Source organism: Saccostrea echinata, unplaced genomic scaffold, assembly GCF_033153115.1.
Source record: "Saccostrea echinata isolate AGI-Se365-2 ecotype Australia unplaced genomic scaffold, CSIRO_AGI_Sech_v1 ptg000014l, whole genome shotgun sequence".
Taxonomy (NCBI): domain Eukaryota; kingdom Metazoa; phylum Mollusca; class Bivalvia; order Ostreida; family Ostreidae; genus Saccostrea; species Saccostrea echinata.
This window is the reverse complement of record NW_026889763.1, coordinates 17,427,449-17,446,000: the sequence shown is the minus strand read 5'-3', so window position 1 is coordinate 17,446,000 and position 18,552 is coordinate 17,427,449. Positions and strand designations below refer to the sequence as shown.

At 34.8% G+C, this 18,552-nt stretch overlaps 3 protein-coding genes across 3 annotated transcripts; all 3 read left to right on the top strand.

The window, feature by feature from the left end:
* Nucleotides 1–4,902: 4,902 nt before the first annotated feature.
* LOC133187314 (toll-like receptor 4) lies at nt 4,903–7,612 on the top strand. Its single transcript, XM_061322676.1, has one exon. It carries the CDS (start codon nt 4,918–4,920, stop codon nt 7,477–7,479), a length of 2,562 nt encoding a protein of 853 aa, XP_061178660.1. The 5' UTR covers nt 4,903–4,917; the 3' UTR covers nt 7,480–7,612.
* Nucleotides 7,613–9,266: 1,654 nt separating this feature from the next.
* On the top strand, nt 9,267–11,393 carry LOC133187313 (C1q-related factor-like). The gene is made up of 3 exons (XM_061322675.1): nt 9,267–9,523; nt 10,400–10,620; nt 11,022–11,393. Exons 1-3 carry the CDS (start codon nt 9,268–9,270, stop codon nt 11,313–11,315), a joined length of 771 nt encoding a protein of 256 aa, XP_061178659.1. The 5' UTR covers nt 9,267; the 3' UTR covers nt 11,316–11,393.
* Nucleotides 11,394–13,510: 2,117 nt separating this feature from the next.
* LOC133186551 (carbohydrate sulfotransferase 4-like) lies at nt 13,511–16,403 on the top strand. The gene is made up of 5 exons (XM_061321782.1): nt 13,511–13,516; nt 13,822–13,909; nt 14,682–14,828; nt 15,277–15,472; nt 15,629–16,403. Exons 1-5 carry the CDS (start codon nt 13,511–13,513, stop codon nt 16,401–16,403), a joined length of 1,212 nt encoding a protein of 403 aa, XP_061177766.1.
* The last annotated feature ends 2,149 nt before the right edge of the window (nt 16,404–18,552 follow it).

The window sequence follows — 18,552 nt, the reverse complement described above, 5'->3', positions numbered from 1 at the left end:
TGGAGGAGTAAGAATCCCCTGCCGACCGGTCATACCCGCCGTGTGCTCCTTGTCATGATTGGGAAAAAAGGAAAAATCCGTCGACAATTCAGTGTGTAAATAATCGCCTAACAATTAGTATGAAAAACGTCAGTCAGCATATGACTTAATGATAGGTTGTATTTGCTGACAAGGTCGTTGTATCGACCATAAATCTTGCGAAATGGTCAATTCAAACGAGACTATTGATATCTTTGTTTCATCAACTTGTTTGTTGATAGCTTGCCTCGATTTGGAAATTGTTTATACGTAGAGCACGCTCTTTCGTATCCAATCAACTGGGAGACAAAAACCCCATAAGCAGGTGATACTAATATATTGCTACATAAGTAAGGGGAGTTGACGATTGAAAAATTGAAGTCATCATATTTACCATAAAGCTTTGTTGTTAGGTTACTATTATAAAGTTTTTTTCTAGTAAAATATCCAGATATGAAACAGATGTGTCAGACTCTGTAGTATCTTTTATTTCAAGATCACTGGAATATATTGCGTCGACATATGAATGGAATTAACTATTGTCAATTGATAATACGTGGTCGTTATATCTAAATGTCGAGTTAAGGCCACAGCAAGTGTTTTCTTCTTCTCATGTAGACGTTTTTGAATGAATTCTGCTTCATATGAATCCTAAAATAGGTCTGAATTCGAATGTTTTTAATAAAATGATTTTGCAAATGACCATTGGCAAGGTAAGTATATTCACGAGTTCCATTTTTATTTAAAAAGCAGCTGCCTGTGATATCAAAAAGTCTGGAGTTTAATTTATCCTGGGGAATGGTTGTATAAAGTGTTGAAAACGTTTTGATGTAACTGATTTCGTAAAATTTTGTGATTTCAAATTTACTTAGAAGTTTCTTGGAGTTACTTCTCGAACATACTGTTGTACCGTACTCCTGAACTTTCTCCTTCACTGCTGAGGCTTGGTAGAACATTTACATGAACCTGCTATGTATCTTTGTTTGTAAGGATTTTTATGAAATTGTGGAATCCAGTATAGGTATGGTAATTCACATTCATTTTGATCGTTTGGAATATTAAAAAAAATATTTAAAACTATTACCATTTGCAGTTCTTAAACTAAAAGTAGGAAAGTCTCAAATAAACTTAAACTTCGCAAACTCAATAGAATTTAAAGATACATGTATATGACAATACAAGTTGAATCCTCGAGATCGTCACGTGAAATTTCTGAAATACACACTGTGTTTCCTTCTATTTAGTAGTAATCTTAGTCTATTAATAATAATGATTATAACAAATAATGGTTGCATTACATGAATTACTGCCCATTATATATGATTTACACAATGAAACAAAAGCATCACGTTCCCACACTTCCTTATCCATGCAATGTTGGTAATTTTTATAAGGACTTCAATTATGTAACTGCAATAGCTCTTTTGTTGGCGGAGTATAAAAGAGTACCCGGAAATTACAAGGTTAGTTGTTCCTTATCTTTACTTTTTTCATTGAAATCAAATTTATCATGATTAGTTCCATTTTTTACTGTAAACACGCTGCGAGGTATCTCCAAGATGAGCTTCTTTTGTAAAACAAGATGAGGTACCTCCCAGGTGAGCTATTATTTGTGTTTATTACCTAGGTTTCCTGGTTTGGCTAGATAATTATAGGTGATTGATAAAAATATCGAAACTTTACCAAACGGAAGTTAGCTCGTCTTAGTACAACGTGCTAGTTTATTACATGGCAACCTGAGTTCGATCCCATAAACTTTGAATATTTTCAGTTATGTGCTTTTGTTCCAGGTAAGAAATTCCAATCCTGATTTTTTTTTTTTACTAATATATACTAATACTAATATACTAATGTATATCTATCGGCAAAAGTCTATATCAGAGGGCACTTCTTTTTGCAGTTGTAATATAACATTTCAACTTTTTTCATTGCATATATTCAATTTCATTGGATAACAATTTTCATACCTTATACGGTTTTGAAGACGTTAAATTTCTTTCTTTTGGATTACTTGTAAGATTCGCCCTATCTTTGATATATATACGGTTTTTGACTTCATGTGGGCTTGAACCTTGTATTTTGAATCTGATTTACCCATTGATTGAAACATATACATGTACATGTATAGCTTTATTTTTAAACTCCAATTTCAAAATTTATGTTTTATTACTAAATCTGTATGAATTCGTACAAAGTTCTCTACAAAAAAAATCGTTTGATGTTTTATGAAGCCCCTTATTTTTATTTCCCTCATCATGATCCGTAATAATTGCTTATAGTTGAAAATGTCATCAAACTATGTCACTGCCTAATACTTCCGTATACCATCTCAACGTAAACAATACAGCCAATCAACAATAATAAACAGGAAACAATTTCATATGTTCCGCATTTTCAACTACACCGGGTCGCTCTGGCACAAGAGTCAAGCACACATGACAAGCGATGTTGGAGATTTCTGCAATTTAATTATTAAAAACAAGTTTATTTCCCGAAAATAATCAATTGGAGATATTTTTTAAAAAACAAATAATGCCTCAATATCATAAACTTTGGCCATCCCATTTCGCCTCGCATACTTATATGTAACAGAATTCTTCCTTTAAACCGTTATAAAGAACAGGCAGTATCGTGCATTTAAAAAAAACGATATTATTATACATAACATATCAACATACTAGTAATAGCACAATATCCTTATTGATGCATATCTGTTTAAGACCGCCCAGATTGGCCCTTACCAACACCTTACCCTTTATAATCCCAAAATGCACACGAGTACCACGTATTTAAAAAGATTAAGAGGTCTGAGGATAAATGAAATATTGAGATAACGAACAGTATTCAAGCTCAAAGTCCATTCAAACAATACAAATCGGGAGCAAAGCACACACGGACCTCCAAAAACATCAGAAGTGGGATCAAGTGCCATGGAGGAGTGAGCATCCCCTGCCGACCAGTCACATCCGCCGTGTGCGCCCTGTTATGATCTGTAAATAACAGAAAAATCCGTGTGTAAATAATCGCCTAACAATTAGTATGAAAATCAATAGTCAGCCTATGACTTAATGACAGATTTTTTTGCTGAAAAGGTCATTGTATCGACCATAGAACTTATGAAATGATGACTTCAAACGAGAATGTATATATTCTTGTTTCATCAACTTGTTTGTCAATAATTGTGACAGTTTCAATGCGACAGATAGTATACATGCAAGTGAATAGATTCTTCTGTAGCAGTCTTGTTAATCAATCCAAAGAAACCCATATTCCGTTTACTGCCCATCCGCTTTCTTTGATTATAAAGAGTAAAATATTTTCAGGACTTACTTTTCTTCGTCTTCTTAGTTTTATGATAACTACCCATTGAACTCCCTTTTGATGGATCCACTTATGATTATTACTTTATTATTTTAAATCTTTCTAAGGACACCAATCGAGTCAACGATTTTTCCCCTCGAAAGAGGATGTTGCTCTTCATTTGAACAAACTTGACCACCCATTGATGTTTCTTGGTTTTGAGTTGATATTGAGCCAGCGGTTCAAAAGATGAAAGTGGGAATATGAAAAGTTTACAGATGACACATAACATACAGGAAGATACCTCACATATTTAAAAATGAAATTATTCTTATAGAGGCAAGAGAGATTATTCTTGACCAATGTCATTCTCACAACGTCAGGGGTCCTGAGCCTACTCGTGGTAGTGGAAAAGCTGGCAAACTTCATTCGATTTTTAACGGGCTGACTGGAGCGACGTCTCTCGGAGAAAATTACAAATACTGATTGTTTTTCTTATCGCTCGACCAATCACATTAAGCCTCTTGATGACAACTAACATTTAACACGTGCACTGAGGTGTCAAACTGCTTACTTTCTGTTAACGTTTTCTGTCCAATTATGAAAGGCCCAACTTGATTGGTGCTTCTCAAAGAGGGAAGCAAGCCCGCAAAAAGTCAAATGAAGTTTGTCAGGAATCCCACGACCACGAGGAGACACAGGACCCTTGACGTTGTGAGGACCGATGCTTTTTGATGAATAACCACGAAGACGGTCGATACATTAATATATAACCTAGTTTATGATGAAAGTATCCCTTCCTCCGTCGTAGAGATAAAAAGAGTTATATTTTCCCTCACTTTGTTCGTCCGAATATAAATCGATAAAATGCTAAATGAATAAATGTCAACACACATTGTTAATAGGAACGCTGCTCGCTAGTGCTTTTATTCAATTATATACTAGTACACATAACCATTTATATATAATACAACTGTTTTGCCCAAATTCATTGCATCACTATCAGCCATAATTAGTCTCTATAAATCCTAGCGAGCGAGCTTAGAGTGCCGTGCTACCGCATGGCCTTACTATTTATACCGTATAACCATCAAACCACGTGACTTTGCAAAAGAACTTTTCGAACACACTACATATAACTATGCCGCACATAATTTTACACTAGAATGTTCCAAAGAACGCATGTGTCGCCTGCTTTGTATCTTCATTAAAGATGTAAATAAATCTAAGTGTAGTTAGCTATTTATTTACTTCTAGCAAGATAGTTCATGCAGAATAAATCATATTTTCCCCTCACGATTCTGAAATAAATGTTTAATATATATGTGTGTGTATCATAGGAACGCATGCGTTTTTACCATGTTGAAACTGAAATCGTGGTCACATACAATAACCATTTAAAAATATACAGCTTTTATCCTCACGAAAACATTTATCAAGAAATTTCCTAAGTATAAATACTCTTATTGTTCTTTCCAGATCAACTGAATTGAATTAGGACTTTACTTTGGATCAGAGGCCCGAGTCATAACATTTAGATACAAGCCCAATTCAGCAATACCTCATCTCAGGTTACTGGGTAACCAACAAAAGTAAAGAATGATTGAGGTTTTGTATTTTATAATTCTCCTATCCATTGTCGAGTTGCTGCCTCAGAACCCCTGCGAGAATAAAGATAACTGCACTTATAAATCGTTAAACAAGATACTCTTTGACGTAGACTGTTCGAATAAAGGGTTAACAGAGTTACCTTCTAACCTTATAAACAACGGTACGCTGTACAGCATTGATTTATCACAAAACCAATTACAAAATGTCTCGATACCTGAATACTATTCTATTACTTTAAAACATCTCAATTTATCTTACAATAACATAAGCGAGCTTGGGAATCAATCGTTCAAGTCAATTCCTTACTTGGAGACGTTGGATTTATCCAACAACAGATTGAGTTTTGACAAGAAGAGCCTTCCAAGAAACGTGTTTCAATATCTGTGGAATCTTCAGGAATTAAATCTTTCACACAACAATTTTGATACAGCAAAAAACTATAACGCAGAACTTTTTCGACATAGTCCATCTCTTAAAACGTTGGCAATTGATGGTGTTAAAGAAGGAAACTTCAGTTTCAAAGTTTGCAAGGAATTTGAATTTGAAAACCCCCAAATATGTAAAGGTGGTAAATTGAAAAAAATAAATGTAAGTATCACGAGATTAATTGTCTCTGGGAGAGAAAATGCTAAATACTGTCTCATCGAGCACCTGACTGATGACTTCTTCGAAAGTTTTCCTAGCCTTGAATACATAGACCTCTCTGGATGTTCCATAAGGTCAGTCAGCAAAAAAACGTTTTCTACTTTGGTAAACTTAAACTATCTGGACCTATCCTACAACGACAAACTGTCCTTCCATTCACTCCCAAACATCTCTGAACATTTCATAAACATGCGTCATTTAAAGACATTAAAATTAGACAAAATACATTGCACTTTCGGGATGGGAACATATTTAACTGTAGACATCGTAAAAAACTTAGCTAATAGCTCGATTAAAAATCTCGCCATAGCAAGCAATAGGTTGGAGATGGCAGAGTACAACACTCCCCTCTATCTGCCACCAAATCTCGAGTTCTTAAATCTCTCCGATAACAAACTAACATTTGGAAAGTATGTTTATCAAATGAAAGCCATGAAAAACGTGCAGAGAATTGATTTGAGTAAACAGCATGCCACACATTTTACCGGAGCGCCGACTGATTTTCAGGAATGCAAAAACAAGCCATTATGTCCTTACTCCATTCCCAGAATAAGTTATTGGAAGTCTCAGTCAGGGGAATGGTCTCTCCCTCCACAGTTAGAAAGTGTGGATTATAGTAGGGCCTCTCTGCATTGGGCGATTGGTAAAATTGTAGTCAACAGAAATAACTCGGTGAAAGAGATCTCCTTAAACAGGAATTTTTTTGAGAATCTTACAGGACCGATCTTTGGACTAGACAAAGTTGAAAAGATTGATTTCTCTTATAATTTCATATCAACATTGTCCACTTACTTCTTTGAAAAATTCCCTAATTTGAAATCACTTACTCTAAGAAAAAACTTACTTGGGAAGTGTATAAATACTAACAACTCAGCTTATTTTCGAAATTCAACGAATCTAAAACAATTGGATCTTTCCCAAAATATGATAAGGCACCTGCCCACGCAGACTTTTGATGGACTCATTTCTCTGGAAATATTGAATCTAAGTTCTAACTTATTGAGAGAATTTTCTCTCAATGAAGGCCAACTTGGCTCTCTAAAAGTCTTAGATCTGTCCAACAATGAATTGTCATCATTTTCCGACACGGCAAAAATGGCGCTGGAATCAATGCAGATAAATCATCCTGTGAACATCAGCTTGAAAGGTAATGATCTCCGATGTTCCTGTGATTCTCTGGATCTACTCAAGTGGATATTGAAATCGAAAATAAGATTTGTGGACAGAGATTCATACACCTGCCCTCATAAGAATTTAAGCGACCTAGAATTAATCGTCAAGACGCTTGTGAAAAATTGTGATAATTACGAGGAGCTAATCGGCGTTCTCTCTGCTTTCTATGTCGTCTTTACGATATTCATAGTTGGGGGAATTCTTTATCGTTATCGTTGGAAACTTCGATACATCTACTACATGTCAAAATGGAGTCTTCCCGCGTCACGAAAAACTGAGGATAAAAAATACGATTACGATGCTTTCGTTTCTCATGCTGACGAAGAAAGGGACTTCGTCACACAGGAAATGATATCAGAGTTAGAAATTACGTCACAACTGGTTTTATGTCTTCATGAGAGGGATTTCACTCCGGGGAAATCAATCGGTGAAAATATAACTAAGTCAATCTGTAACAGCAGATATATTCTGTGTGTTGTGACAGAAAATTTTTTGTCCTCGCATTGGTGTATGTATGAACTAGAAATGGCATTAACAGACAACAGGTATTCACGTGATAAACAGTCAGTGCTCCTCATAATGTACGGGGGGCTGCCAACTGAGAACTCCAAAATCAGATCATCCATACGCTTTATGTCATTGGTGGAAAAGAATGCTTATATTGAATATCCGAATGATGAGGGGAATAAAGCAGAATTTTGGAACTCTCTTAGAGCCATGTTACAGGAATAGACCATAATTGAGTGCTGGTACTGTGCAAAGATATGGGAAATATGGAAGTTTTTTGTTGTTGACATTATAATGTGATTCATTTAATGGATTTAACACCACCCCATTAAGCAAACTAAAGATGTGATGAATTGTTAAATTCTTATTTTTTTATTTCAAAGAAAATTGGTGATATATGTTCTTTAAAGAAAAGTCGATCATGCAATGCATGACGATAGCAATATTACATACATGTATATCTAAATAGAAACCTGAGAATCTGATAAGGACAGACTTTTTTGTTTAATTAGATGCAGAAGTTTTATTTATCAAGAATATGATGCAAATGCAATAATATTGGTAATGTGAAAGACAATGATTGCCTGACTCAGCTAAGTCTCATTTCTCCTTACAAATGAGTGTGTAAGTGAACCCTTTTACTGTTCGTTTTACTATTCCAGGAAATTCAAATATATAGTATACTCATTCACGTGCACTTCAAAATTTAGTCCATGTCACAAAGTCCTTCTTCAAAAGTTTTTCTATTTTTATGATTGATATATTGTGTGATTGAGTGCAGTCGATCATAGTTTAATTTTCCAAGTTTTTCGCAAATGTTACTAGATGTATTAATGTATAACACATAACACAACCGACTTTTGTATTTGTGATTATATAATGCTGTGTAGAAAAACAAGTTCTCTATACACTATATGTGAGCGAGAATATCTTGATCATACGAATAATTATTATTCAATAAACATCAATTTATATTACAATAAGTGAACTGCTGGAATATTTTTTTTTTGCCTTTAGTTTGCTGTTTTATCAAAAGGTTTAGTATTCATAGCCAATTTAGACGTTTATAGGCAAGTTTGTATGAAATCATTTAATCGAAGAACATAAAGTCTCGAATCCTTTAATGACCAGGGTATTTTCTCCGATTTTACCACATTTCTGAGGGAACTGATTTATAGTGTCAACTTGTTAAACTTAATATGGCTATTTAGCTAACTTTGATCTGCTTTCAAGCTCTGAAATGGAATGATGCGGATCGATCCCACGATAAAGTGGTTCTCTGCAATTTCTGAATAAACGTCAGAAAATTTTGTCGATAGTTAGTGAGTTAACGATGTTACATAGATTTTTCTGTAAGTGTTTGAGGCAATAAATAATCATTTTGAGTTTGTCTAATTGACTTTTATCAGAGCAGCAAAGTTTGCAAAAAGCCCTGGGAGTTTGGGAACAGGTAAGAATATTTATATACCCTTTTAAAAAAATTTGTAAGCGCAATTTATTTTTATTTATTTATTTATTTATTTTAAATAAATTCCCCTGAAAGTCTATTGAGAGTTAGATACTTTGATTGATTATCTTTTTAGTTTTATTTTTCTGTATATATCAAAATCTATATTATCCGTTCCAATCCATTTTAATCTTCACTCCATCCTTTGGATTTATTTCTGAGAGTTAATTGTCATATCAAGCCTTTCTTGAGAACAAGTATTTCTCACAAGTAATTGAAAGGAATGGTAAATAAATTTGGGTTACATTAAATAAACTCGATGGTGTACTTTATCTTCTATGATGCGACAATTTGGTTTTCTCCATTAGGACCAAATCAGAGAAAAAACACAGCCGTCATCACGTAAAGATTTATAAGTCTTATGTACAATCACTCTCCAATGGTTCCGTCAACGGTACATCAACAAGAACACAAGTTATTTGCTACAATTTTAATCAATCCTTTCAACATCTTTTGTAATAATTTTCGTTAAACACATCATTTCCTTTTTATTTTAGGTTTCAGTGATGAGGGAGGAATTTCGAATACTCCTTTTTGGACTTGTGTATGCTATCTTTGCTGAAGCAAAAATTAGAAATGGACAAAAATCACGTTTAAGAAATCAAGGTTCATGTCAGTTGGAGGTTACTTGTGATGGGGGCGTGTCTCTTCCACTTCGACTTCCACTGAGAGGCCCCCGTGGCCCCCCTGGTTCCCCAGGAGTAAAAGGGGACAGGGGCGAGAAAGGAGAAAGGGGTGAACCAGGGGTGCCCGGTGAGTCAGGTAAAATAATAATAAATTTATTAGTTCATGTAATGCAAACTGTTCATGACTTTGATTTAGAGGTATATCCGATCAGATATTTCAAAATTTGTACTAACATTCTCGGTAGGTTTTTTTATACAAGGATATAAATTCTGACTTTCCGTTTGATTTTCCGATATTGCCAAATGGCTGGGAGAATTAATTCTCAAATTAAGGGTTCCCTTTCCTTAACAAAACGTGTTCTTATTTCTTCATTGTGTTTGGTAAATGTATTCTTTCAAAGAAGCATCTACAGCGGTCGAGTCATGATGGACACTTAGTACATCCTTTCAGACTTATTTTATTGTTTATCATTAACATTATTCTATGTTAATTCGCAGTCCATCTAAATTCCCAAGCCCCTTATCGACTCAAGATCTCTCCGAAAATGTGTTCCTTAATTAATCTCACTGGTGTGGCCAAAAGTTGACAAATTTGAAAAAATTTCAAAAGGAGCTTTACACTTTAAAAGTCAGAATTTGTACATTGTCGTCGAAGTTTTACAATAAAAAAACAAAAAATTTGAAACGTTATTCACAATTGCTTTCCTTTAATGTTGTTAAATTCACTTTGAAATGTCAGTTTATAATGAATATTCATTAAATGAATGACGTAAATTTTGACCTGTCTAAAACTGCATTCTGGAGGCAGATTAACAGACATTAAAAAAGGAAACAGACATTGAAAACAAAACTTATTTCACGGAGATCTTAATATACTTGATATACACTATATCACTTCCATTTATATGACAATGTTACGTTAATCTATTCTATTTAGTTCAATGTAATCATTTTTGTCTTTTAAAAGAACTGGAGAATTCTGACATGTTGCTTACAGCTATTTCAATTTCAGGTAATGTCATGTTGGAAACGAGAGAACGTTTGGAGAGGGTGGCATTTTATACCGGTCTTAATGATAATATAAATGGGCTACAAGCAGACGAAGATGCCAAGTTTGAAAATGTCATTACAAACATTGGTGGTTGCTATAACTCAGAAACTGGTCGATTCCGGGCACCAGTTGACGGAGCGTACCAGTTTAATATCGCAGTAGCAGCGCAGGGAAAACACAAGGTAATGCCTGTATCAGAACGGAAAGGAAAGGGCTTTACATCCTATTATTTGGAATGTTATATAATTTGTCTGTTCAGTTTACTTGATTCATGCTCATGAAATACTTGGTGGAGGGACAGGTAATTCGGAGGTTGAAGAGGCTGGGCGAAAAGGTGAAAGAGAGAGAGGGAGTAAGGGAGATACAAATGTAGAAGGATTGGTGGTATACTAAGAGGAAGAAGAGATGATGAGAGGGAAAGGGTACCACTTCTCCATTCTCATTCATAATTAATGCGTTATTAATCTTTTAAAACTTTTTGAAATAAAACTAATTATTTTATATAAAAATTATTATGTTATTGGTTTTTTTGTTTACAAACTGGTTAACATTTTACAAAGGAAATTTTTTTAAAATCTTATAGGCAGCTGTGGATCTGATGACGTCACATCCTCTATTATTACAACTAAACAGAACACAGCCAGTGCCACAAGTGTTGAAACTAGGGAAAGACTCGATAGAACCTCCCCACGAACAAATGGTTATGAGAGTTTGGGCGGAGAGTCTACCACTGTGGTCAACAGCAACCAACACCGCCATCTTGAGACTGCGCCGAGGACAACAAGTCTGGCTGCGCATACTCCAAAGAGCATCCTTTCTCCATGGTTATATGTATTCGTCTTTCTCCGGAACTATATTATTTTCAACTGAGTTGTAAATCAAACACTGCATATTTATCATGAAATTTGATTCAAGAGATTTTTAAATGTATGAAATTTCTTACAAGTTGACTAGTTCCACGTGTAGTTCTTTTTTAATATAAATAATACTAACGAAAAGAAACTCTTTTTGGTTGATATCCCAAGTTAATGCAAGGGATTATGAACTTCGTCTTAGTTGATATCAACATTTAATCCTAAAGATAAAAGGGCTCGTTCTAGTTGATATCTACAATTAATACTAGGGATAAGAAATCTTGTTCTTCTTGACATCCAGCTATTACTATAGAGAGGAGTCTAGTTCTAGCTGATATCAACAGTTAATACTTCAAATAAGGGGACTGGTTCTTTTTGATTACTAGTATATACTACAATCAATACTAAATAGAATTATGGAGATAACGAACAGTATCCAAGCTCAAAGTCCATTAAAACAATACAAATCGAGAGCAGAGCAAACACGGATCTCTAAAAACCTCAGAGGCGGTGCCATAGGGGAGTGAGCATAACCTGCGGACCGGTCACACCCGTCGTGTGCTCCTTGTCATAATCGGGAAAAATCTGTAAATAATTCAGTGTGTAATAATGGCCTAACAATTAGTTGGAAAAATGTCAGTCAGCATTTGACTTAATGATAGATTGTATTTGCTGGCAAGGTCATTGTATCGATCATAGAACTTACGAGATGATGACTTCAAACGAGACTGTTGATATCCTTGTTTCATCAACTTGTTTGTCAATAGCTTGTTCCATTTTAGAAATTGTTCATACGTAAAGCACGCTCCTGCGTATCGAATCAACTGGGAGACAAAGGTATATTTCTACATAATAAGTAAGGGATGTTGACGATAGAAAAATTGAAGACATCACATCTATCATAAAGCGTGGTTGTTAGGTTACCATTAAAGTCTTTTTCTAGTAAAATATCCAAATATGAAACAGATATGTCTGACTGTGGAATCTTTTATTTCAAGCTCACTGTGATATATCGAGTAGACATATGAATGGAAGTAACTATTGTTAATTGCTACGTCGTCGATACATCTAAATGTCGAGTTGAAGAGCACAGCAAGTGTTTTCTTCTCATGTAGAATAAATTTTGATTCATATGAATACAAAAAATAGGTCTGCTAATGGCTGGGGGGGGGGGGGCGCAATTGGTACAGTTTGTTGGAAGACCTGGTCTCCAAAAACTGGATTGCCACTTGAAGAGTTAAATCCTAGTTCCTCTAAAATAAAATTCAAATAATGAGCCTTACAAGCAAAGACAATGTTGTTACCTGCTTTGTCAGCGGGGACCAGTACATACTGATCGTGTAATCTATCTAATTCTAGATCTTATTTCACTTTTTCATTGTCAAAGACAGAGGGATAGATCGCTTTCATATTGCCCCTTAATCGCTCAATGCGCCATTTCAACAATCACCTGATACTAGTACATTTAATCCATTCTGACAAAGTGGCAAATGGAAGGAGTCTGATTTCAGTTGATATAGATATCAACAGTTATTTTGATATCCAACATAAAGAGTTTTGTCTCAGTTGATATCCAATCTCCTCAAAATGGGTATGTCACGGCAAAAGAGAGAAAGACATGCATGACCTTAACACAAGAGACGCACCAAATTAACGCAACCAACTTTCCTATGAAAACTTCAGTAAATTTGCTTCATTGGAACATTTTCAGTAAAATTTGAGGCAACGATATCTTTATATTTAATTGTCTCCACAATTTTGAATATTCCAGAGTGACGTGACATTTTTTATCCCTGTGTCTTTGTGATATTTGAATTATTCCACTGATAAGGAGAACACCATGTATAAAATCGTTCATTTTAATAATCCCAATAACATTTTCTAAATCCATAAAATACGAAGGTTTATCGACAATAACGCTTCAGATCCACAGAACCACGTGTTACAAAGAAACTCCCTATTTTTGATATCCACTCTCATACTAGTATATTTGTCTCAAAGGGAAGAGATAAATTTTGTTTTGGATTATCTTGGTAGAAATTAAAGCATATTGCATATAGATATGCGCATGCTCATACAATCTGCAAAATCGGATAAATTGATTTTCAACGATGACAAAGGTACGCTGCTCGTGAAATCGGCTTAGGAAGGTAGTTTCTGTAACATGCTGCCCTGTCTGTATTGACTACAAAGTCCTTATCGTACTGTACTGTGCACCATGTTGGTAAGTACTTAATATTTTACTATAGTATGAATTTGTCTTTTATATAAAATTCAAAAGAATAAAAAGAATATTTATTATTGATTTCGAGTAATTAAAATTGATTTCAGAATTTTGACTTTTTTTCGTCACATTACGGATATTAAGGATATGTAGATTCGGTTTAATATTTCAAAACTCCCCCAGTTGATTTCTAGGGAAATCATTACGAGTCAACGATATTGCATTTAGATCAGAATTTTCATTTCAAAATTTGTACATGACACCATCTGGAAATGACAAGAAATGTTTGTTTTTTTTACTTTCAGAGGTCAAAGAGATTCCTTCTCCCACTCTGTACAGTAATATTGGTAGTTCTTCTATTTCTGGAAGTACTTCTACAACTGCCTTTTGACCGTAAGTGTTTTGACTGTGTGGATTTATCAATGCTTTGTCGTTGTTTTGTGCACCATTAACACCTGTAAGATAACGTTTTCAGTATGTATTGTCCTTCTACCAGTACAGTGTGCGTCTTAATCGAGGTCACAAAACCAGAGTATACGGTATATTGTATGTTTTTGCTTAAATCGTTTACCCAAAATCCACCTGAACCTGAACACGTATAAAGCTTTTTTTTAATAAGATATATCCGCATCTTTTATAAACAACTTTCTCTTATTTTTTAAAATCTGAATCTCATTTATTTTAAGAAACATACTTAAATTCATCATAATAAGGTAACTAAGGCAAGTCGTTTTGTTTGTTTGTTTGTTTTTAAGCAAAGAGAAAGAGGTTGACTAGCCAACGACCTCTCCCCCTCCTCATTCTATGTGCAGCGCACAACAATGACTTCTTATAGCTATGATTCACTCTCTATACTTTTTATACTATTTTTTAACAGTATAAAATATATTTTCATGTATATTACAGGGTACAAATTCAATAGACGCTCTAGAAGGAATAAATACAAGACAGAAAAATAACAAGTTTGTGCTAGTATTTTATTATGCTTTGGTAAGCTAGCGTCCCATAACTTTCTAAATAGATGTTTGAAATGTTTCGCTGAATTCCCAAAGAAAGTTTATCGGTTAATTATTTTTTCTTTTACTAAAATTTTAAATACGGCAGCATAATAATTACATGACAAGTTGATGATTATTTTGATGATAGACGATATACTTGTGTTCAGGTGACTCTCATTTTGATTTGCTCAAGCCTCGATCATTTGAAATTCTTGATTGTCTGGACCCTGAGGTCCACGAAGAAAACATGTTAAGCGAGGATGATAAACTGGATGCTATGGGGGAAACTAAGATTGCACATGCCTCAGAATGCAGTACAGTTCGCTCATTAGTTCTACTGATCTCTTGAATAAATTTATTTTTCACCTTAAATTGAAATTATAGTAACTACAGAATGCTTAAAACACAGTTAATGACTTATGTCATTGCCGACTTAAAGCCCAATCCATTCTAAATTGAGATCCCCAGTCCCCCAACACAACCCCCAGTACACCACTGTGTCTTCCTGTTAGTAATTAATCAATATAGAAAATTAAATCAATGTTTCAGATATCTACTTCTGTGTTTTACGATGGCTACAACACTAGCTCACCTATCTTTTCAATACAAGATAAGCTTGTTCAAGCAAAATTACCCGAGTCTCGATCGTCTTGTCATTTACAGTATGTCTGAATTGAGTCTTGATAATTGGGAATTTAGCTTATCCTTGTAAGTTTGCAAATGAAAATCGGTTTACATTAAGTGGGGTAACTTTTTTGTTAGCGTATCCTGTTTTTCGTCGTCGCCCAGGGAAACGGCTGGTTCTGGTGCTAACCTACCTTCGCAGTGGATCTACCTTGACCGGCGATATTCTTCAGCAATCTCCGCAAGCTTTTTACTTGTACGAGCCCTTGAAATTGTATAAGTCCAAAATATTCCTGGATGGCCAAGCTTGCGAAACAGCCGTGATGAACTGTTCGTAGGTATTTATGATAAAATCAACTACAAGTATTGAATTCAATGTCCAACCAAAAGGCTCTGAGTAATTGATTTGGAACACAACTATGTTGAAACCTTTACATTTTAAAACAAATCGAATAAAATTAAAAGTAATAAAATATAATGCTTATTGCAGGCAATTTAACACCAGTGAAATTTTAGAGGTTTTTGGCGATCTCTTCCGCTGTCGTCTGCAAGAACATAAGCGAAATATTCTTGGTCCGCGAAAGCACAGTTTGGCGGTAATGAGTGCGATTCCTTACTGCAAGTCAAGACCAGGTTTCGACACGTGTATGAAGATGGTACAGGCAATTTGTCACCATTCTAATGCAATAATTGTCAAAACTATCCGGTTGTCTATGGAATTTGTTCCTCGCCTTTTGTTGAAGTTCCCGGATCTTCGTATTATTCACTTACTGAGAGATCCTCGTGGAACCATGGACTCCAGGAAACGGGGCGGATATTTACGAAAAATAAAAATTAGTTCGAGTGCTAAATGGTTGTGTGAACGAATCCAGACAGACGTAGAATATTCAAAAGTTCTGCAAAGACGGTTTCCTAACCGCATCATTACAGTGCTGTATGAGGAATTAGCTGAGAATCCAATAGATATGTCAAATAAATTATACAGAAATTTGAATTTAGAGTTCAGTGATAGCTTTGATGAATGGATTTTTAATCACACTTCCGCCGGAAACCCAAACGATTCTTTTTACGGAACAATTCGCTCGAACTCCACTCTAACATCTCAATCATGGAGAAAAAGATTGAAATTAAGGGATGTTCGACTGATTGAAGACGAGTGTAAAGATGTGCTTAATCTACTTGGTTTCAGAAAGGTTAATGACGAGGAGGATCTGAAAAATACTGACAAGAGTTTAAGATTACGTAGTTTATACACTTTGGAATAAGTGCTCTGGAGACTCACCATGTTTCTACTGTATGATTTCTTCTAATGTCCGGACGATTCCATAATGACCAACGCCAGGCACATTGTTTGCTCATATTGAGCTCTAAGGGTACAGTTCAATGATTGAGATTTCTTACTTAAATATTTCGACATAAAATCAAAAACTATCTCCGGAATGGACAGTAAAGCCTAAAGGTGGAGACTCATTCTGACGATCAAAAAGGAAACAAAAAATAAAACTAATAAATTAAAAGACGAATCAATTGATGAGAAGTTGGAATTCCATCTTCGCTAGCCAAGAGTCCGATTTGTATTATGAGGGGACACGAATCGGACACTTGGCTGGTGAAAAACGGGGGAAATCATGAATGTATAAAGTTCATCCCTCTTCCAGTGAGGACTATGTTTCAGTACATCAAAATGAGGGTCGGGGTTTTTTTTATGGGCACATATGAAATATTCAATGTCTTTGAACGTTCTGCAACAGTGTGATAATATGTCGAGAAGTATAGCAAAATGTAAAGCCTCAGGAGTGGTAAGCTACAAAAGGTCTCTTTTTTCTCATGACTTTTTTTTCAAGTCAGTCCTTTTCTTTTCACAAATCAGTTAAAATATTCACAGTAGCTTGATAAGCTTTTGAGCTTATGGAAATATATGGAAATAACGAACAGTATTCAAGCTCAAAAGTCCATTAAACAATACAAATCAGGAGCAGAGTAAACACGGACCTCTAAAACATCAGAGAGGTGGGATTAGGTGCCATGGAGGAGTGAGCATCCCGTGCCGACCGGTCACATACGCCGTGTGCTCCTTGTAATGATGGGGAAATAACGAAAAAATTCGCCGACAATTCAGTGTGTAAATAATGGCCTAACATTTGCCTTAATGATAGATTGTATTGTGCTAACAAGGTCATTGTATCGACCATAGAACTTACCAAATGATGACTTTAAACGAGACTGCTGATATTCTTGTTTCATCAACTTGTTTGTCAATAACCTACCTCGTTTTAGAAATTGGTCATACCTAGAGCATGCTCTTGCGTATCGAATCAACTGAGAGATATAAACCCAGTATGCAGGTGATAAAGGTATATTGCTGCATAAGTAAGGGAAGTTGACGATTGAAAAGTTAAAGTCATCACGTTTTTCATAAAGCTTTGTTTTTTTAATCACCATTAACGTCTTTTTCTAGTAAAATTTCCAAATATGAAACAGATGTGTCAGACTCTGTGGTATTTTTTTATTTCTAGCTCACCGGGATATATCATATCGACATAAGAATGGAAATAACCATTGTTAATTGACATACGTCGTTGATATATCTACATGTCGAGTTAAAGGCCACAGCAAGTGTTTTCTTCTTTTCACGCTTAAGATTTTGAACAAATTCTGCTTCATATGATACAAAAATAAGTCTGCTTATAACGGGGTGCAATTGATACCCATGGGAATTCCAATAGATTGTTGAAACACCTGGTCTCCAAAAACCACATAGATATTGTCAATCAGAAACTCAACCAAGCATCTTTTTAATATCAACTTCAGAGTACTTGTGTGTACAATCAGAATGTTTTTTAACAAAATCATTTTGCAAATAATCAATGACAAGGTAAGCAAATTTACGAGTTTCATTTTTAGTGAAAAAGCAGCTGTCAATGATGTCAAAAAGCTTGTACTTTAGTTAATAATTGTATATAAAGTTGAAAAATTGTAAGTTTTTATGTTGTTGATTTTGGTAAAATTTTGTGTTTTCAAATTTTCCAAAAGTTCCTTGGAATTTTTAAGTATCCATATCTGATTTACACCAATTCTCGAATATATTGTTGCACAGTACTCCTGAAGTTTCTCCTTCACTACTGTTAATATTTCAGCGAGGAGTAAAGAAAGAGGCTTGGTAGACCATTTACAGGGACCCGCCATGTATCTCTGTAAGGATTTTTATGAAGTTTCGGAGTCCAGTATAAATATGGTAATTCAAATTCATTTTGGTTGTTGGGAATATTGAAAATATTCAAAACTGACATATGATTTTGAAGAATTTCTTCCTTAGAAAGGGATATATGGGTATAAGTTGGATTACCACTTGTAGAATTAAATCCCAGTTCCTCTAAAATTCAATTTAAATAATGAGCCTTACAAACAAAGACA